This window comes from Cervus canadensis, chromosome 5 (genome assembly GCF_019320065.1).
Source record: "Cervus canadensis isolate Bull #8, Minnesota chromosome 5, ASM1932006v1, whole genome shotgun sequence".
Taxonomy (NCBI): domain Eukaryota; kingdom Metazoa; phylum Chordata; class Mammalia; order Artiodactyla; family Cervidae; genus Cervus; species Cervus canadensis.
Genome location: NC_057390.1, coordinates 70,638,787 through 70,659,121, shown reverse-complemented (window position 1 = coordinate 70,659,121; position 20,335 = coordinate 70,638,787). Strand labels below are relative to the sequence as shown.

General features: G+C 43.1%; 3 protein-coding genes across 5 annotated transcripts in view; 1 reads left to right on the top strand and 2 right to left on the bottom strand.

Moving 5' to 3' along the window:
- Nucleotides 1-728: 728 nt before the first annotated feature.
- On the bottom strand, nucleotides 729-4,148 carry PTRHD1 (peptidyl-tRNA hydrolase domain containing 1). The gene is made up of 2 exons (XM_043469242.1): nucleotides 3,885-4,148; nucleotides 729-1,201 (listed from the first exon to the last, which is right to left on the bottom strand). The coding sequence occupies exons 1-2, from the start codon at nucleotides 4,134-4,136 to the stop codon at nucleotides 1,031-1,033; spliced, it is 423 nt and encodes a 140-aa protein (XP_043325177.1). The 5' UTR covers nucleotides 4,137-4,148; the 3' UTR covers nucleotides 729-1,030.
- Nucleotides 4,113-18,160, top strand: CENPO (centromere protein O). 3 transcript variants are annotated; one of them, XM_043469230.1, is made up of 8 exons: nucleotides 4,113-4,423; nucleotides 4,595-4,704; nucleotides 5,956-6,113; nucleotides 13,162-13,279; nucleotides 13,971-14,230; nucleotides 15,134-15,305; nucleotides 16,040-16,203; nucleotides 17,586-18,160. In XM_043469230.1, the coding sequence occupies exons 2-7, from the start codon at nucleotides 4,659-4,661 to the stop codon at nucleotides 16,174-16,176; spliced, it is 891 nt and encodes a 296-aa protein (XP_043325165.1). In that variant the 5' UTR covers nucleotides 4,113-4,423; nucleotides 4,595-4,658; the 3' UTR covers nucleotides 16,177-16,203; nucleotides 17,586-18,160. The 3 variants fall into 3 exon arrangements, with proteins under 3 accessions (XP_043325165.1, XP_043325166.1, XP_043325167.1); XM_043469231.1 differs by having other exon boundaries at nucleotides 4,113-4,260; nucleotides 17,586-17,724; XM_043469232.1 differs by having other exon boundaries at nucleotides 4,113-4,276; nucleotides 17,586-17,724.
- The window catches only part of ADCY3 (adenylate cyclase 3), an 81,704-nt gene continuing 79,504 nt past the window's right edge, over nucleotides 18,136-20,335 (bottom strand). Inside the window, exons 20-22 of the mRNA XM_043469222.1 lie at nucleotides 19,679-19,802; nucleotides 18,925-19,049; nucleotides 18,136-18,358 (exon numbers count right to left, since the gene is read on the bottom strand). Of these exons, the coding sequence (XP_043325157.1) occupies nucleotides 18,176-18,358; nucleotides 18,925-19,049; nucleotides 19,679-19,802 (432 nt within the window). The 3' untranslated portion in view covers nucleotides 18,136-18,175. The remainder of the gene's footprint in view (nucleotides 18,359-18,924; nucleotides 19,050-19,678; nucleotides 19,803-20,335) is intronic.

The window sequence follows — 20,335 nt, the reverse complement described above, 5'->3', positions numbered from 1 at the left end:
GGCAAGGGAGGAGAAGAGTCCTAACATTCGACTCCCAGGCAGAGACTGGAGGGCAGCAACTGGAGTGTCTTTATTGATACATCAAGTTTGAATAAGGGAATTGAAGAGTCACCTAAAAAGTTAGTTAGGAAATATAACCACGGAGGGCCTGAGGGCTGAGCTAAGGAATCCTGACTTTATTCCATGGGCAAGTAGGACCCTATACTGACGAGGGTGCTCAGTGATCCTACATAAACCTGGTGGCAGAACATCTGCTACCTTGTAACCAGGATACAGTAGGTGAGCAGACCAGTGGGACACCCACAAGGAAAATGAGAGCCCGACTCAGGGCCGTGGCACTGGAAGCTATACGAAAATAGATGTGGTACTTGGAATAAATTTTATATCTTTGAAGTTGGAATATATCTTTCAGTTAATTGTATGTCTCAACTGGAGCATTTCTCCTTTCTTAACAACAGGTAAAAATCACTGTGTATCTTAAATCTGATGGTGTCCTAGATTCAACGATTATGAGACCTGAAAATGAATAAGAGACAAGGACTTTAAAGGCTAAGTTTTAAACCTGGGTGATTGAAAGAACTATATTAATTCTAACAAAAAAGTAAGGGCATTTCCTTGACCCTATACAGAAGTCTAACCAAATCTTCTATTTGAGCAAAGACCCATAGATGATAATGCTACTCACCTACCTTCCCCATCTGAACTTATTAATTAAAAGTAAGAGGAAATACTTATTAATGACAACTTTAATATGAACATGTGTTTGACCTTCAAGAAACTGTCATAATTTAGGGATTCCCTGGCAGTCCAGTGGTTAGAATTCTGCACTGTCAAGAATGTAGGTTCAATCCCTGGTTGGGTAACTAAGATCCCACAAGCCATGCGGCATGGCCAAGAAAAAAAAAACTACCATAATTTAAAAGGTAGAGGGAATTGTCATTGAAAGGAGTACACGGTGCTTAGGGATGGACGGCATGCAGTTTCTGGACACAGCTGATACTCAAACATACAAAGCAATGGATAATGTCAGTCATTTGAACAATCGGAATTTCTTCAAATACTGGCTCACTTCTTCCTTGGGGTAGGGACGGAGTGCGATGCAAGTGGGGATGTTCTCTGGCTGCTCCATCCACAGTTTGTGGTCAATGTTCTTCTGTTGCAGCGTCTCTGCCAGCAACTTTAAGGTGGTCTCATCCGGGGCCTAAAAGGAGCAGAACACAGACTGAAAAGCCCACTTAGGAAGTGACAAAAAGCAAAAGCAAAAAAAAAAAAGTATGAAGGGGGACTCCTCTTAACTGAAAGTGCAGGAACAGCTCTACCAAAGAAGGCGCTGTAGAGAATGTCTCCAGAAGCAACAGCTTCATCGCTCCATTTACCATTCACTCTCTGAAGGGGTGGGAGTGGGGTGAGGTTTCATATTCCTGTGTATAAAATGGAGTTTTTTCTCTCCCCTCCTGAGATGCTGAGGGAATGCGCTGTCAGTAATTATGCTCTATGCATTTCCTAGTTCTGGTGCCTAAACAGCCATCACTAATCCCACAGCCAGCTCTGACATGAAGAGTTGACTACTGGAAGGCTTTCTAAAATCACATCACTTCCACCTCCCTCCTACTTCCACCCTAGTCCACAAAAACCAAGAAGGATTTTCTTACTGCTGGGATAGTTCTCCCTTGCTAACTCAATGGTGGGCAAATGATTCTCCAGTGTCCTTCTGAAATTGTTTCTCATCATCTTTATCACCCATGCTGAATCCCATTATAGGAAATAGTAAAGCTATCACTCAGAAAATAAAGATCACTAGTGTGTTAAGTTGCATAAGGTATACATATGTGTGTGTGTGTGTGTGTGTGTATATATATATATATAGCCTAGAAAGGCAGAAGTCACTAAGATAATTAGAGGATTGCTACTCTTAATCTATTGAGTCCTTTGGGCATACTGAAGAAGAATGCATTGACTTCCCTTCCTTCCTTCTTCAGCAACAGGAGCAGCATAGTAAAGCTAGAGTGAGTTCAAACCCTTGCTATACCACTTACTGGGCTTCCCTGGTGGCTCAGATGGTAAAGAATCTGCCTGCAATGCAGGATACCTGGGTTTGATCCCTGGGTTGAGAAGATCCCCTGGAGAAGGGAATGGCTACCCACTCCAGTATTCTTGCCCAGAGAATTCCATGGACTGAGGAACCTGGGGGCTACAGTCCATGGGGTCACAAAGAGCTGGACACAACTGAGTGACGAACACTTTAACTTTGCATCACTTACTGGTTGTGTGATCTCTGATAAGTTGTGTGGCTTAACTGAACCTTTGTTTCCCCCCTGTAAAATGGGATGATAATGCTTCCTAGAAGTAATGAGATTCAGTGAAATTAGGCTCAGATCTGTGTCTGGCACACAGTGAGCACTCAGTAACTGGAGTTTATTGTCTTATATCTTATTGGCCTTTATGGCTACGGGAGCACCTTTATTTAATCAGTGGTGACTCCTAAGTCCCTTTCTTGAGTCACAGCTAAGGAGTCACTTAATCTCTGAGCTTCAGATGTCTCATCTGAGAAAAGGGGTTAATATTTTTATCTGCTAAAAGCAAGAGAGGGAGATGTCCAAACCACATGATTTCTTGAAGTCTTCCTATAAAAGTCCTATAAAAAGAATCCAAAGGAAAGGCTATGTTTCTTTTCTGCCTTACAGATTCTCAGGACTTCTCCCTGCAGGTTACTATTTGATGTTTCAACACTCAACAGCAAGTTTTCTCTTGAAAAATAATGCTTTTGCCAGCTAGCCAAGAAGGAATTACCCCAACCCTCCACCTCAGTTATTAAGATAAATTTTATGAGAAGAAAGCTGCTTTCAAATGAAAGCAATCATTTTTTCATTATAAAATATGTGCTTAATGTAGAAAAGTAAAAAGAGAGAGAAGCATTATTAAAAAAACAAAATTCCACTATTTAATACTTGGATGTATTTAGTTTTTCCTATCATAATCTGGATCATTTTATATGTAGAATATAGTTCAACGAGCACCACGTCATTAGCACTCTTCCACGCCAGCTAAATGTACTTCAAAAACACGACTTAGGCTAGTTTCATAATAATACATTATCAGGGTCGAAGTTTAGCCAAATCATCGTATTGGAAATTTAATGATTTCCACATTTTTTACTATTATAAAACGCTCCTGACTATCTTTGTGCAATGCTCTTTGGATGCATCTTGTTGTTTTCTTAAGATACATTTCTAGAGGCAGAATTGACAGAAGGTAAGGGTAAGATCTGTTTGGCCATCTGTAAAAAGAACCTTACCTCTGATGCTAGGTTCAAATCACACTAAGGTTCACGTTTATTTTCAAATTTTGTGGTCAGACCCAGGTAAATGCTTCAGTTTGATTTCACTTACAGTAAGGAACCCTGAGTCCCTACGCTTCTGGATCGGTTTTTCGGAGAGGGATAAGGACTGTACTTTTCAGCACAGCCATTAAAAGGGCCAGCCCAGCGCTCAGGTAGAAAGGCGGGTAGAAAGCCCTCCGCCATCACAGGAATCTCTTTAAGAGGGACGCAGGTGAGACCCGAGCGGTGTGGAAAGCATTTATAACCGGCCGGGCGTCCACTCTTCACACCGTCAGGCCCCGCCCCGTCTAGGTAAGGCTCGCCGGGCAGTAGCTCAAGCCCCAGAACCGTTTCGAAAACTTGTAAGTTAAACGCCACCCCCCCACCCCAACCACACACACACACACACACACACACACACGCCACACCCACTCCATGAAGTTAGGCGCCCCGCCCCCCCCCCACATGCCACAACCACTCCATGATGTTAGGCTCCGGGACTCAAAACTACACCCACCTCCGGCCCAACGTCCTCAAGGTCCCACCCCTCTGCCTAGTGCCTCACCTCAAGGACCACCTTGCGCATGCGCTCTAGCTCCCGGAGGTAAGCGGCTGTGTGCGGGTGGTCGCGGTGAAGGTGCAAGGCCGCGGTGGCTGCGTGACAGGCCTGTGCGACCACTGCGCCCGCTGGCCAGGAGAACGGAGCCTGTGATAGATCCTTTCGTAACACCAAGTACTGTACCAGGATCTGCGGCTCTCCGCCAAAGGCCGCCATCTTCCTGTTCAACTGAAAGGCCGGGCCTACCCCGCGGTGCATGCTGGGATCAGGGAGGGGCCCTGAGCGCTGCCATGTTTTTGTACGGCAGGAGCGCAAAGCACGCTGGGACCGCTTGGTTTGGTTTTGAAGCCGAGGATGGCGGGAATTCTTGACCCTGGCTAGAGTGAGCAGGAGAGGCGGTAAAGGGAAAGACAGACCCAGTGGCGGACCGGGCTCTGATCAGGGTGGAAGGTTGAGCGGCCTCTTAACAGTCCCTTCCGTGTGCGAGGAAACCCAGAGAGGGGATCCAGAGGCGTGGCGCCGCGGTAGCGCGCAGGGACCGGGAGGTAGACACCGACTTGGACCCGGGGATGGGCCGGGCGGGTCAGGGAAGGGGCGTCCTAGCGAACACCCTTGGGGTGTCGGGGCTCAGGGGTGCGTGTCTGCGTTGTGTGGGCCGACCCTGTGGGTTTGTCGTGAGTGTGAGTACATTCCTGCCATTTTCTTTTGCCCACAAGGATAACTCAATTACTGGTGCCTGGACAACTTCTCTAGGAAGGCCTTTGAAAATCTGAGGAGGAGATGGAGCTGGCAAATACTTTAAAACAAGACGGCGAGTCTCGCGGAGGTATTCAAAGGTTCACATTTAACTACTGCTCCTCAAAATAATTCTCAGGCTGAAAGCCCGTTTCTCCTCTGACCCGAAGTTTGGGAGCAGGATGGTGAACGAAACTAACATGGAAGAGCAGCTGAGATCATTGGAGCAAGAAAAATGACTTTTATTTATTCCTAAGCTCTTTTCCCTTTGTCGACCAGTAGGTTGCATGCAGTAGTATGCTAAATGTTTTTGTATTCAGAGTTGCAGTTCTAGCCAGTGAGCCTTCTTTTCTTCTCAGAACTTTTGGGGGGCCATTTCCCGCATTACTCCCGTGGAAGGGGCCATGCCAGGCAGTGACCGGTGTTGGTTAGACCTGGGTTTGAGTCTGGCTGTGTCATTATAAATATTGTGGGCTTGGGCAAGTTATTTTACCTTTCTCTGCCTTGATTGCTTCATCTGAAAAATGGAGGAAATAATAGCACTGTGATGGTGGTTGTGGAACTTAGATAAGTAATTGTTTTAATGCTTTTTCATTGAAGCATTTAGCAGATGCATAATGTATAGGAGATATAAATGCTTTAATTCTTACGCTTTGCAAGTAAAGGATCTAGTGCAAGTGTCTTAATATGTAGGAAATGTTCGCAGATGCTTCATTGCTAGAGTTGATTAGCATTTTAAAACTAGGACCTCAACTATATTGGTCTTTAGTCTCTTGGAAACTGAGATTGCCCGAGTTTCTATCCATTGGTGAGCTTGTTTTCCTGTCTAATACCCAGTAATATTGGTGGACAGTTCCTCTGAGTGTGTGCCTTTATAGTTCTATGCTCCTGATACTTTTCAGGGCTTCAGAATACTCACTCAAGTCTATGGATGTCTAAATCCAAATAGTTATGCATTACCACTTTGGGAAAACGTGTATGAAACTCAATTAAAAAAAACTTTTTCTGACCCTGTTTTCCTCTGGGTCACTATTATCACAGATAACTGAGATTAGCTATATTTAGATGATTCCCCTTTTGAACAGTGGCCTAGTAAGGAACCACGTGTATGTCAGTGTTCTGCCTAAGAGGTTGCTGACCATTGACTTTTTTTTTTTTTTGACCATTGACTTCTGTTGTCAGCTCCTCTTGTCTTATAAATTGTTGGCAATTGTTGTCTACAATTTAACCGACCACAAAGTTCTGGGGAAAGGGTCACCATCTGTTCTTCCCTGAAGTGCTTCCTGTTCCTGGAGTTAGAAATCCTTAGGTTTGTTTGAAAGTTCCTTTTTACTTCCCTCAGGTGTTTTAGCTCACTTGGAAAGACTAGAGACTCAAGTGAGCAAACCCCATAAAAACTTGGAAGAGCCACAGGATGCACAGGCTCTTGAAGCCAGGATTCATGAACTGGAACGTCTGCGAGATAACCTGAGGGCTGAAGTGAAACAGCGTCAAGCCAGAGTGAGTAGAAGTGTGATCGGTACTGGCAGGCTTTCCTGGAGTGTAAAAACCTAACATGATCTGGGATGAGCAAATCTGAATAATATGTTTTACCTGTGGTCTTAACTGGAGCAGTTTCAGTCCTTGATTCCTCAAGTGATCACACCTATAGAGTCAGCTGATATCAATATCATCTAACAGTTGGCAGGCCTTACTGATGGGCCAGGTGAATTCATAATAGTCTCTTAACCTGCTCTCATGGACATGAGCCTCTTACCTCAGTTTCAGCCAGACTTGAGTCATTAGTACTTTTGTCATTAATACCATCTTTCTAGAATCATCTTTCACCCAACTTGAAACTTCACAGTAAACTTTGACTCTTCCCTCTTTTAAGGCTTCTCTCTAGCCCAGATCCAGTTAGTAAAACCTGTCAAATTCTTTAGATTGTCTTTGTGCCCCCCTCCTCCACCTCCTTCTTACCGTAGCTTGTAGATTATACACATGGTTCTTAATATTTACCAGGTGATTTAGATGGTAGGGTTATTGTAGTAGTCTGCTAGTTGGTTCTCTTCTAATATTTATATTTTCCAATAAATTTTGCACAGCCAAGAAAATGTTCATAAAATACTACATTTTTCATTAAATTACAAGTTTTCTTGCTCATTGTCAACAACCGTCCTCAGCCTTCCTTCTTTTTCTTCTCTCTCTTGTCTCCATTTCTTCTCTTCCTCCTTCTGTTTCTTTTTTTTAGTAAAGAAAAAATCTGTATCCATTATTAATATAGATAGATAAATATGTGTATATAGTGCACAAATCTAAAGATCCTTTTATAGAGATGAGCACACTCTGGTAAGTACCATACAAATCAAGGTGTAGACTATTACCAGTACCTGAGAAGTCTCCCTCCTCCATCCTCCTAGTCATTTCCTTCAGGGTAACACTATTCTAGTTTCTGTTACCATACCCTGGTTTTACTTGTTTCTGAGCTTTATGTAAATGAAAAAAGTATGAACTCTGTTCTCTCTGTCTTCTTTTGTGGATTGATTTCTCTGTGAGATTCATCCACTTTGGTGCATGCTGTGGTCCTTCTTAGGGACTGAACAGCAACAATGTATGTACTTATTTTATTTGGTTGTCTTGAATCTTTTAGTTGTGGCATATGAGATCTTGTTCCCTGAGCAGGAATCGAACCCAGGACCCCTGTATTGAGAGCACGGAGTCTTGGCCACTAGACGGCTAGAGAAGTCCCCTGGTCATTCCTTTTTATTGCTATATAATTATTCCATTTTAGAAAATATCCCACAATTTATTTACTGATTGAACTGTTGGTGACATTTACATTATTTGGGTTTTTTCACTTTGGGGGTACTAAGAATAATGCAGTATTCTTGTTGCTATCTTTTGATGTAAAAATACGTACTTTTCTGTTGAATTGCTGGATCACAGGGTACAAGGATTATCTTTAGTAAATACTGTCAAACAGAATTTGAGACTGATTGTATTAATTTTACATTACCAGCAACAGTATATAGCGTTTCCGTTGTTTTGCATCTTTACCAATACTTGATACTGTCAGTTTTAAAAAATTATCATTCTAGTGAGAGTGTAATAGTAAGTCACTGTGAATTAATTTGAGTTCTTTTTATTAATGATTTTAAGTACCTTTTTTGGACACTTGAAAGTCTTCTTTTGTGAAATGAACTTTTCAGAACTTTTGCAGAATTTTTATTGGGTCATATATCTCTTATTAAATTGTAGAATTTTTTACACATTTTGGTTAGAAGTACCTTGTTGTGTATCTGTATTCCAAATCTTCTTTTAAAGACTAACTTGCCTTTTCACTCTCCAGTGACATCTTGTGTTGAGGAGAAAGTCTTCATTTTAATGAGGTTTGATTTAAGAATCTAACTTCATGTTTCCTTTGAATAAATATCTGCCTAACTTAAGAACATGAAGATGTTCTCTGTTACTTTCTGAAAGTTTTTATTTTACTTTTTACTTTCAGAAATACCGTCCCTCTGGAATTGATGTTTGTGTAACACGGTGTGAAATAGAAGTCATACTACTACTTTTTTAAAAGCATTATTTATTTATTTTGCTGTGCCAGGTCTTAGTTAATGGCACTCTGGATCTGTAGTTGTGGCATATGAGATCTAGTTCCTGACCAGAGATCAAACCCAGGCCCCCTGCATTGGGAGTGCCCAGGCCTAGCCACTGGACTATGAGGGAAATCCCTGAAGGTCACACTTTGTTGTTTTCTTCCATATGGGTATGTAGTTCATTCAGTACCACTGCTTGAAGGTCACTCTTTCCCCATTGTATTGTAGTGGATCTTTGGGTCCACTGCGGGCCCATCTTTGAATTGTTCTGTTCCATTGGTCTGTTGGTCTTTGTGCTGGTACCAGAGGTTTATTACTGAAAAGTTTTGATTCCTATAGTTTAGGTCTTACTCTTCAGAATTATCTTGGCCATTCTTGGCCCTTCAAATTTCCCATAAATTTGGGAATTGGCTGTCAGTTTCCAAAAAGAAACCTCCTTTAATTCACTAAATCTATACATCCATTTGGAAAGAGTTGAAATCTTTATAGTATTGTGCCTTCCAGTTATTGTACATGGCATATATCTTCTAGTTTCTTGGGATGAATACATAATTGTTTTTTAAATCTTTTTTTTTCTTCTGTATGTGTTTAAAGTTATAAATTTCTCTCTAAGCATACTATCTTAATCTACCTGGGCCACAATAACAAAAATACGTAAACTAGATGGCTCATAAGCAACAAATATTTATTTTTCACAGTTGTAGATGCTGGGAAGTCTAGGATTATGACACTGGCAAGTTTAGTGTCTGAGGACTTATTACCTCTTTTTAAAAGAATATTTTATTTTTGGCTGCACTTGGTCCTTGTTGGTGCAGTGCACAGACTTGTGGTGACTTCTTTTCTAGTTATGGCACACAGGCTCCAGAGCATGGGCTTTGGTAGTTGTGGTACTTGGGCTTAGTTGCTCTGCGGCATGTGGGATCTACCCAGACCAGGGATTGAACATGCATCCCCTGCATTGGCAGGCGTATTCTTAACCTTTGGGCCACCAGGGGAGTCCCCCTTACTACCTCTTTGATTGTGGTCTTCTCATTGTAACATCACATGGCGCAAGGGGCAAGCTAGTTCTTTGGCATCTCATTTATAAGGACACTAATTCCAGACACTGTAAGGACACTAATGAAGGCTCTCCAGTTATGACCTAATCACCTCCGAAAGGCCCCACCTCCAAATAACATCACATTGGGCATTAGATTTCAGCATGAAGTTTGAGGGACACAAATATTCATAGCACATGGCTTTAGCTATATCTTGCAAGTTTTGATATGTTTTCATTATCATTTCAATTCAAAATATTTTTGATTTCCATTGTGATATCTCCTTTGTCCCATGGGTTTAAGAAGTATACTAAGTAATATCTAAAAATTGGATTTGTTAGTAATTTTTTTAGTTATTGATTTGTAGCTTAATTCCATTGTGATTGAAGAATATGACCCAGCATGTGGTGAATTTTGATAAATGTTCCATGTTCATTAAATGTGGATTTTACATTTTGGGGTACTGTATTCTCGCTATATATCAAATAGACCAAATGTGTTCATCATGATGTTCATTTCTTCACTATTTTACTTGTCAACTTATTAGTTACTGGGGTATATGTGTTGATCTGCCACTATGATTGTGGATTTGTACATTTTTTTCCCCTTTCATTCAGTTTTGCTGTGTAGTAAGTAACTGTTAGTCGCTCAGTCGTGCCCGACTCTTTGCGACCCCATGACTGCAGCCCCCAAGGCTTCTGTGTCCATGAGATTTTCCAGGCAAGGATACTGGAGTGGGTTAGCCATTTTCTTCTCCAGGGGAATCTTCCCAACCCAGGGATCGAACCCAGGTCTTCTGTACTGCAGGCAGAGTCTTTACCGAGTGAGCTACAAGGGAAGCCCTGCTGTGCAGTAGGTACAGACAAATTTAGGATTGTTTTATCTTCCTGGTTAGTAAGCCTTTTATTTTTATGCAGCAACCTTTTATCATTATCAGCTATCCCTGATAGCTCAGTTGGTAAAGAATCTGCCTGCAATGCAGGAGACTCTGGTTTGATTCCTGGGTCAGGAAGATCTGCTGGAGAAGGGATATGCTGCCTACTCCAGTATTCTTAGGCTTCCCTGGCGGCTCAGCTGGTAAAGAATCTGCCTGCAATGTGGGAGACCTGGGTTCGATCCCTGGGTTGGGAAGATCCTCTGGAAAAGGGAAAGGCTCCCACTCTAGTATTCGGACCTGGAGAATTCCATGGACTTGTATAGTCCATGGGGTTGCAGAGTCAGACATGACTGAGCGACTTTGACTTTATCATTATGCAATATTCCCTTTTATTTTAGTTAAACTTCTTGCCTTAAAACCAGCTTTGCCAAGTATAACTTCAACAGTTCTTATTTTTGTAAGTAGCATATAGTTAGTTTTAATCCAGCCTGGCTGTCTTTGTCTTTTAATTATTTAGTCCATGAACTTTTAATGATTCCTAACATATCTAGAAGAACTTCCCTGTAGCTCACACGGTAAAGAATCTGCCTGCAATATAGGAGATTAGGGTTTGATCCCTGGGTCAGGAAGATCCTCTGGAGAAGGGAACGGCAATCCACTCCAGTGTTCTTGCCTGGAGAATCCCATGGACAGAGAAGCCTGGTGGGCTGCAGTCCATGGGGTCGCAAAGAGTTGGACACGACTGAGCGACTAAAGGATATAACGCAATATATCTAGATCTCCGTCTATCATGTTACTATTTTATTTGTTCTTTGTTTCTCTTCTTGCTACTTTTTGGATATTATTCCACTTCTCCATTAGCTTGTTAATTATATGACTTTTAGCATTTTTTTTAGTGATTATCCTTGAGAAAACAGGCTTGTTTTTCTTACTAGAATATACTTTAGTGTAGTACCTTTACCACTTCATAGATAATTATAGAACCTAACATCTTTTCTTTCCCACACATACAACCTTTCATGTTATTATTGTCGTGTGTAAATTCTACATGTATTAAACTCTATGAAACACTTCATTGTACAGTCACTCTGCCTATAAAGTTATATACCTATTTACCCTTTTCCGTGCTCTCTAGTACTGCATTTCCATATTTTCATCTGGGATTATTTTCCTTCAGTTTAAGTAGCTCCGTTTGGTACCATTGTCAGTGTTGGTTTGCTGAAAATGAAAATTCTCCATTTTTGTCTGTCTGAAAGCACCCTTATTTCACTATGTTTTTCATGTTTAAATGGATATTTTTGCTGGGTATTCAAATTATAGGTTGAAATTTATTTTCTTTCATACTTTAAATACATTTTTTCATTGTCTTCTGGTTCCGTGGTTTCTTTCAGATGTCAGTCTTCCTGTTTGAATATAATGTGTCTTTTTTCCTCTGGCTGCCTTTAAGATTCTGCCCTTGGGTTTTAGCAGTCTCACATCATCATGTGGCTGGGATTGATTTTCTCTCTTTATCCTGCTTTGTGTCACAGCACTCCGTAATCACTTGCAGTTTTCATTTGTTTGGAAAATTTGCCCGGGATCTCTTCAAGTAATGTATCTGTCTTGTTCTTTTTCTTTATTTCTGGGGCTTCCATGTGTGGAGTTTTTGTTTTTACTGTGAGCTCTCTTATATCTTTACTCTGCTTTAATCTAGCTATGAAAATATACCTATTTTCCACTTTTCTTATGTGTCCGGTCAGCTTTTAAACCCGTTGAATTCCTGATTTCTGTAACTGTATTTTTTGGATTCAGGATTTTCATCTGATTCTTTTTAATAGATTCCAGCCCTTTGGTATGAATTTTCCATCCTTTAATCTGTGTTAATGACTATGTCTGATAATAACTCAAATAGCTGAATCCCCTCAGATCTGCTTCTGTTGTCTTCTTTTTCCTTCTGGTTTTCAGCCATCTGTTCCTCTTTCCTAATATGCTTGGTAATTTTTCTTTTTAATTCAGTGATGTGTAGTGTTTGAAAAAAATAGGGATTCTGAACTATGCTGTCTTCTTCCAGAAAGAATTTCAGTTTTTTTCTGACAGGCAGATAGTGTATGGGCACATCACTGTCAACCAGCTGAGGTCATCTGTTTCTGGTTTGCCCTCATTTGAAGGGTGTAGTCCTTTGTGGAGGCCTTAATTGAAAGCTTGGGTGTGCTAGGACAGATGTGTTAAGATTCATCTTCTTTGGCAGGCCCTGACCTCCACAATCTGCTTAGCTTTTTGATTTTCAGCAGCGTCTTTCTGTTACGCCTGGAGGCATGCAGCCTGTTGGGTTCCCATTTCTATATCTTGGCCCATAAGAAGTCTGCTCTGGTAACCTCAATCTCCAGTTTCTGTTGCCCTGGCACTGTGAGACTGCTGCAGAATCTAGCCTGCAGCTTTCTATTTGGCCTGTATGCTGTGTGATAAAAATCAACAAGACTATGAGGGGGAAAACCCAACTAACTTCCACATTTATCTTTAGTCTTCAGTCTAGCTAATTTGGTGGTTCTCTGATGCCTTCGGGCCATTTTCTGTTTGTTTACTTGCATGATTGCTCATTTCTTTTTGGTATTTCATCAGCTTGTGTAGTTGTCTTAGAAGGAGTTAGTTTGATAGCATCTACTGGGTTGTAGCTCACAGTGTGCGACTTATAATCAGTATTTCTCATCCTGGCACTTGAAAGTCTGCACAGTCTGACCCAACGTTCCCAGCTTTGCCTCTTTACAGCTGTTTCTGCTTATCCTAGGCTTTCCTTACCTCTTTTTCTTTCTCCTCTCACAAGACTCTATACTGTAGCCAAATGCATTGTTCTTCAGGCTGGCACAGTTTCTACTTCTGATTCCTGGTACTGTATATAACCCACAAGATTCTTCCTCTACTGTGAATTCATAGCACCAGCTGGCTGGCCACAGTAGCATTTCTTGATTCATAACATAATAAAAAAAAATACTCTGCATTTACATTTTTCCCACGTAGGTGAGGGCATGGGACTTTTATTACGCCTCTGTACCCAGATTGATCTGCTACATGTCTTGCAGGTTAAAGCATCTACTGCCAGTGTCGAACCTGACCAAACATTAGAGATTAGTGAGCAAGAAATTTTGGAGAGAAAACAGGAAAACGTGAAAGCCATTCTGCAGGCATATCGTTTTACAGGTATAATATTTTTCTGACCTGTTTCAGTCTGAGTCTCCCCTCTAGTGAGATAGTTTGCAAGATGTGTTATTAGTTCTGGACCTATTTCATTAACACTGAATTTTGCCCCCCACCCCCCGACATACACATGCAGAACTGGCATGCTCTTCACAGGCAGCTTTACCTGCAAAGTTGGCCCCTGTGCAGCAGTGATTGGTTGGTGACTGGCTTAGACTGCTCACTGTAGTGATTCACCACGTGCTAAGCTGTGTGCTAGAGCTTCCTGTACAGCTGGTCTGCCTGATGCCACTGTTCAGACAGTTTAAACCCCTCAAGTCTCTGTTTCACCATTAAAATGAGGACTGACTTACCTATTATCTGCATCATAAGAAGATTGTGAGAAGACCTGGGGACTACCGTAAGTTACTTGACACTCAGGAAAAAAGGAGCCATAGGTAAATGGAAAATTTCAAAATCTCTTCTTCAATAATTTGTTACTTAGAATGTTTTTTTTTCCCCCCACCATTCTGTGGTTTTAAGAACACAGATTCAAAGTAAGTCAAAGTCAGAAGAAAGAGTCTAGACATTCGTTCAGTGAGCATTTGAGCGTATGGTGTGTGTACTAGGCAGAGCTGAGGGGCGTGGGATGCACAGATGAACAGGATACTGCCTTTGCCTCACGTCCCTTAAGGCACTGTCTTACTTGTCCCAGGGATCAGCGGGAAGCTGACCAGCCGAGGAGTCTGTGTCTGCATTAGCACTGCTTTCGAGGGAAACCTGCTGGATTCCTACTTTGTGGACCTTGTCATGGAGAAACCACTTTGGATACATCACCATTCGGTTCCAGTCTTCATTCCGCTAGAAGAGATATCTGCAAAATACCTACAGACTAATACTCAGCACTTCCTGTTTGTTCTCTGCGAATACCTAAATGCTTACTCGGGGAGGAAGTACCAGGCAGATCGACTTCAGGTATCTGTGGTCTTAGATACCTGATCCAGATAGACTTGAAAGAAAGGGACGTGTTCTTTTGTACTTTAGAGTGCTTCATAATTCCAAGCCAGAAGTTTGACTGTTGTCGTCCTAATGCTCATTTCTTATTTACACACAAGCTATTTTCCACCTCCTCTTCTGTTGAAACTCTGCATGGTGTTGAGCATGGGTACTGGTGAAGGGATTATTTACTCATGCATGGTGATTCTCAGGCTTTTATACTTGACCCTTCCTTCCTCTCAAAGTGGTAGGGTACAGTTGCTTTATTTTTAATTCAGTGGAGGTCCAGTAGATGACGTGCTGTGTTCCAGGTATCTTTGCTGAGCCTTGGGGCTAAGTGCAAAGCAGAATAATGGTTTCTGAAAATGCCATAGAGGAATGCTGTCCATCTTTGCCTAAGCTCAGGCTTGCATTCTTAGGGTTGTAACTGAGCTAGGGTTGCAGTTAAAAGGGGGAGAGGGGGAGGAAATGAATGCAAGCAGGGAATAAGTGACTCTTACAAGCTTAGCATTTCTCTGTGCATTTGGAATGACCGAAACTTCTGCTTATCAGCTAGATACTGACATGTGAATGTAGACATGAAGCATTTCAGCCAAACATGTGACGTCCCCTGAGTTCTTAGCAGAAATAGTGTCTCCCCAGCCTCTGGCCATTGACTTAGTGCTTCCTACAGGCCTTCTAGGCTGCTACCAACTCTTAATTATCTTCAATCTCTATCATTTGTCCTTTTTTCAGGCCTTTCTCTATCCTTCATTTATTTCTGAGATTTAATTAATGGGCCCTGTTTTTGGTAGACATGTTTGATGCATCATAACCACTTACTGCCTTTGGAGCTGTAATTGTCATATACTTTGTGTCTCTTTTGATCCCCATCCCCATTAGAGTGACTTTGCAGCCTTCCTTGTGGGGCCCTTGCAGAGGAACTCATTATGCAACTTGCTGTCATTTACTTACAAAGTGAAGCTGGAAGGTCAGTCCTTCCCCTTTTGTGCTAGACTGCTGTATAAGGACCTCACAACAACCCTTCCAACTGACGTCACTGTTACTTCTCAAGGTAAGAGGAAGGATGCCTCCAGGAAGAAATTACAATATGCTCTGTGTTATTCACATGATTGAAACAGAGTGAAATAGTGAGATTGTATCAGCTCGTCCTGTTGAGATACTATTTTCTGTTTCCATACTGTGAACCGAAAAATACAGTCAGTAAGATACCAAGAATATCTGCCCTATTTCTGCCAGTTTTTCCTCTCCTCTTTGTTAAGTAGTAAACATAATTATCCAACTTTTTCTTTCTCCTTTGCTCAGTCCACCGCCACCAGAGTTCTTTCAGCTTATGATTTGTTTTCATTGGAAACCCCTCTTAGACAGCTGATGAGGTTGCATCATAGAGTCGCTGTGGTGGCGAAAGTCTAGACTTGCTTCACTGTGAAACCAAGTAGATGTGACAAGTCAGCATACCCTTAGCTCTGCAGAGACCGGTCTCTGAATGGGAATTTTTCAGGGATGGCTGAGACTTCTGTTGTTAAACGTTACATAATGGACAGTAACGAGAAAAAGGATAAAATGTTTTTAGGAGGCAGGTTTCACATCATAGGATTTAGATTTCTTTGGGCAGAGTCTTAAGTTTCTGGTCTCAAAATTTCATTGGACCAATAAGGGGCAAGCCTCTCTCAGCTCCAGACCAAAAACGAAAAAAAGCTCCATGGGTCCCAAATATTAGTGCTCTAGATTCTGATTCCTTCAGTTGCGCTAAGTGAGATTGACAGATCCTGTCTTTTTTTTTTTCAGGGATGGAAGCATTACCCAGTACGTGGGAAGAACAGCGAGCAGACCATGAAAACCTGTTTTTTACGAAGCCCCTACATCAGGTGTTTACTTCATTTGCAAGAAAAGGAGAAAAGCTGGATATAAGTCTGCTGTCCTAGAATATTTTCTTTGGGAACACATCAGAAGTGAGTAAATGAGTACTGACCACACTTGCGGGCAAGGTCCTGGGAACTGAAAACTGTTGAAAGGCTCAGACTCCTCTCCTGGGGACCGTCCCTGGAGTGAAAACAGACACCCACTTTATCAGGATGGTCAGGGGCAAGTTTGGGTCTATTGACCCCGGCATTTTTGGATAGGTCTCCAAAATTGCCTGGTCACCTGCTCCAGTGCTCAAAATCATCTCTTCTTTTTGAGATATTAATCGTACGTTTTAGCTGAAAATGAGATTTTTTTACAGAAGGCATTTTGTGAGAGAGGGAGTATTACCATTTAATTGAAGAGTTATTATGTAGCTTTTATGAAACCTCCAGCTAACTTTGTCTCACTTTCTTATTTGTGACTTTTGAGAAGAAAGTTCTTAGAACTCTCAGGGTTCGTGATATGACATGAATCATATAATTAAGAAGGGAAGGGTGGTTAATCTTTGGTTTGGAGTGGAATATTCTCGGCCACTGCTTTACAAAGAATGTGGTGTGAGTACTAGGGATAGAGTAATTGGGGTTGCATGTATCTAATGTCGTTTCCTAAAACAAGTTGGGAGAGCACTGAATATATTGAGTCAGCTCATGATCAGAAGTCTACTCATACCTTGATCATTGCAAAGGAAGTGGACCCCTCTCCTTTATCTCTTCCCTTTTCTGTAAGCTCCAGGCCCTGGCCATGCAATTGTTTTCATCCTCTCCTAGTCCAGTTAGTGAAGCACCTCTGCACATAACCATGGCCTCCACTCTGCTGGCTTTTTTTGTTCCTTGCCTTGGGAGTATGTGCAGGGCCAGTGCATGGATGTGAAAACCTGTCACTTGCCAGGTCACAAATAGGAGTCATCACTACCCTTACTGTCCAAAACCCTGAGCTGCATTCTGGCCTCACTCTAAAATGGTCCTGACCTAGAGCTGATGGCCAAGCAGCAACCTGCAGGTGTGGGTGCCACAGGTACCTCTGGGAGGAGCACAGGGGGATGGTCGAGCCAGCTTGGACCACCATCTAGAAGGAAGCAGCCTAAGGATGAGAGGGAGGTTGTAGTTTAAGTTCTTGCCTTCCAGGCACATGAGGACCAATGTGGGAGAGAGCAAAGCACTTCTCAGATGAGGGCTATTAACAGAACTGGCACAAATGATCATATTCAAGTTGAATAAAGCTTTTAATAAAACAGTCTTGTTCTTTATCAATACCTGTAAATTCTCTCTTTAAGCAGTAGCAAAGGCGACTGTAGCAAGAGCTCAAAAGGCAAGGCAATATTGGAGTGTTTTCTTAACAGAAAGTTAAAAATATAAATGTAGAAGATCTGTTTATATATTTTTTCTTTCAGAAATAAAGTCCCTTTCCCTCCCTCCCTCCCTCCCACCAGGTAAAAGGAAATATTGCACTTTCTGCTCCCATGACTAAGGTGACGGGTTCCAGAAGAACCTTTCAAGATTATCAGGACAAGGGCCATTTCACCTAACTCGGACCACAGACAAGCAGGTCTTCAGAGTGAAAAGCACTGCTTCCGGGTTCTAGCTGGGGAGCGAGTGGTGGCCAGCGGGCGGCCCTCATCTGAAGCAGAGCTGCTCCACCCGTGCTCCCAGCCAGGCACGGGGGCAGCAGCCTTGTTCCTCCTCTGGCAGCCCTTTCTACTCACAGTGGCCGTGGCCTCTCTGGGTGGAAGAGGGCTGGTAAGACCTAGGGCTCTGGAAGGAACGTTCCGGTACTATGACTCTGAGCCCTACTCTGGGGAAGCTAGAGGCACACTGAGGAATAGTATGGCCACCCTCAGAGCTCGCACATCCATGGACAGATGAAGGCTGAAGGAGATTTCTTAAACCTAAAGTCTATGTGAGTGTGCACTTCAACAGCCTGGGTTGTTGGGACTTGGTCACATGTCCTTTCCCGAGGCCTTTCTTTGAGTCCCAGAAATGAACTCCCTCCCATTTGGGTTCTCGTAGAGCTGGAGGCCGTTCAGGAGTTGTCTACTACCTGGTGAGGCAGTGTGATTGAGGCGCCATTGGGGAAGGTGGCCAGCTTGTCTCGGCCCTTCAAGAAGAAGGTTAGCAGTTCCCCCTTCCCTTTCACAAAGATGGGCCCTCTCCTCACGAAGCGGAAGCCATACTCTCGAAGGATGACTTGGGTTTCTTCCACCACCTACAGAGGAGAACCGAGAGCCTGGGATTAGAGAGTGAGCCTGGGCTGAGGGGCTTGGCGGCACCCAGCACAGTTCCCACACTCAGGCCTGCAGGGCTCTCCTCCTGTCCCCTTCAGCCTGGGTACAGATGGCGGTGGGTTGGGGGTGGAGAGAAGGTTTGCCTAGTCCTCCTCTCTCCCACAGGTAGCCTTCCTGCCTGCTCTCTCAGGAGGTCAGCCATAGGTCACCTTGTTTGGCAACTTGTATCTTGCTTTTCTGTCCTCTTTGCCTTTTTTGTGGAGCTTTCCTGCCAGATCCCAGTGACAAAGATCACGTGGTTTTGAGGGGAGCACTTGGAGGCCCAAAATGTCATGTAGTTCACATCAAGAGGCAGGATGTTCTTACCCAAAACTTAAACGTACATTTTGCAAATAGAGTTGAAATATTTCCTCCCTTCTACTGAGGCAGCTCTTCCCACTCTTGGTCTTGACTGCAACACTACCCGCTTAATATTGTGGGCCCACAGAACAGAGGCCGCAGTGCCCAGCAACACATGCCCTGTTCTGATTCTGTTCCCTGGACTTACCTGGATGTTGCCCATGACCCCTGTGGACTCCATCCTGCTGGCCACGTTGACTGTGTTGCCCCAGATGTCGTAGTGTGGCTTCCGGGCTCCAATGACCCCAGCCAGGACCCCTCCTTTGTTCATTCCTGGAGTGGGGTGGGGCACAGAACTGAGCTCAGCCCAAGCTGAGCTCGCACAAGCCACCAGCTCCTCTCAAGAATTTCCGCCTGACTCCAGCCACAAAGCTCCTGGTTATATAACCCGATCTCATCAAGCCTGACTCTTGAGTTCCCAGAGGACAGAAATCAAGTCTTCTCATCCTCACTGTGCTCAGCAGACGTCAGCCACCCTACTATGCTAAGTAATTTAGTGCAGAAGTTGCCAGTTTCTCTTGCCACCCACCTGGTACTTCAGGTCTCCTGTGACCTTGCCCAGGATTGAGAACCCCCCTCCCCAGAAGTGTGTGATGGATGACGTTAATCCTAATGGGCTGGACTGAAGTGACAGAAGATTCCCTGGAAAGGGAGACAAACTCAAGCCCCAGCCAGATTCAGAAGGGAGGCCATCGTAAACAGCATGGGACAGGAATGACTGAGCATCACATTTTTGGTTTGATCACTGACCTAAAGACCCTTAAGGTCCCTTCAGCTTGAGAAGTGTGACCCTCCCCACCCAAAGTGCATCAGGTCTTTCCAAGACCCCTCCCCTGATTTGCAGAGCCCCCTGCTTGGGGAGAAGGGCACACAGCAGGAGACGGCACGCTGAGAGGCCTTACCAATGCGCAGCATGAAGTTGTTGAAGGACTGGTTGTTGATGTTGGTGAGCGTGTCCTTCATGGCCAGCGCAAAATCGGCCAGATCTGCCAGGTGCTGCCAGCGTTCCTTGTCTGACTTCTCCTCCTGTGCCAGAGAGTGGCTGTGAGCGCCAGGGCCAGCTGGGTGCCTTTAGCTAGCTTATAAACACTGTCCTAGACATGTCTTTTTAAGCTCATCCATAAAATGGAGATGGCTGTTGGTAAAAAGTCTACAGATAACAAATGCAGAGAAGGGAACCCTCCTACACTGTTGGTAGGAATGTAAATTGGTACAGCCACCATGGAGAACTGTACGGAGATGCCTCAAAAAAGTTACCATATGATCCTGCAGTCCAGGGTATATATCTGGAGAAAACTTTAATTTTAATGATATATGCACCCCAGTGTTCATTACAGCACTATTTACAACAGCCAAGTAGTCATGTATGGATGTGAGAGTTGGCCTATAAAAGAAAGCTGAGTGCTGAAGAATTGATGCTTTTGAATGGTGGTGTTGGAAAAGACTTGAGAGTCCCTTGAACAGCAAGGAGATCCAACCAGTCCATCCTAAAGGAAATCAGTCCTAAATATTTCCTAAAGGAAATATTCATTGGAAGGACTGATGCTGAAGCTCTGGTA

Excerpts from the sequence above, each read along its gene's own strand:
- PTRHD1 (XM_043469242.1), bottom strand. The coding sequence starts at position 4,136 with ATGCACCGCGGGGTAGGCCCGGCCTTTCAGTTGAACAGGAAGATGGCG. Across the intron at positions 1,202-3,884 it reads TGCGCAAGGTGGTCCTTGAG|GCCCCGGATGAGACCACCTT; the intron begins GTGAGGCACTAG and ends TGCTCCTTTTAG.
- CENPO (XM_043469230.1), top strand. The coding sequence starts at position 4,659 with ATGGAGCTGGCAAATACTTTAAAACAAGACGGCGAGTCTCGCGGAG. Across the intron at positions 4,705-5,955 it reads AGACGGCGAGTCTCGCGGAG|GTGTTTTAGCTCACTTGGAA; the intron begins GTATTCAAAGGT and ends TACTTCCCTCAG. Across the intron at positions 14,231-15,133 it reads ACCAGGCAGATCGACTTCAG|AGTGACTTTGCAGCCTTCCT; the intron begins GTATCTGTGGTC and ends CATCCCCATTAG.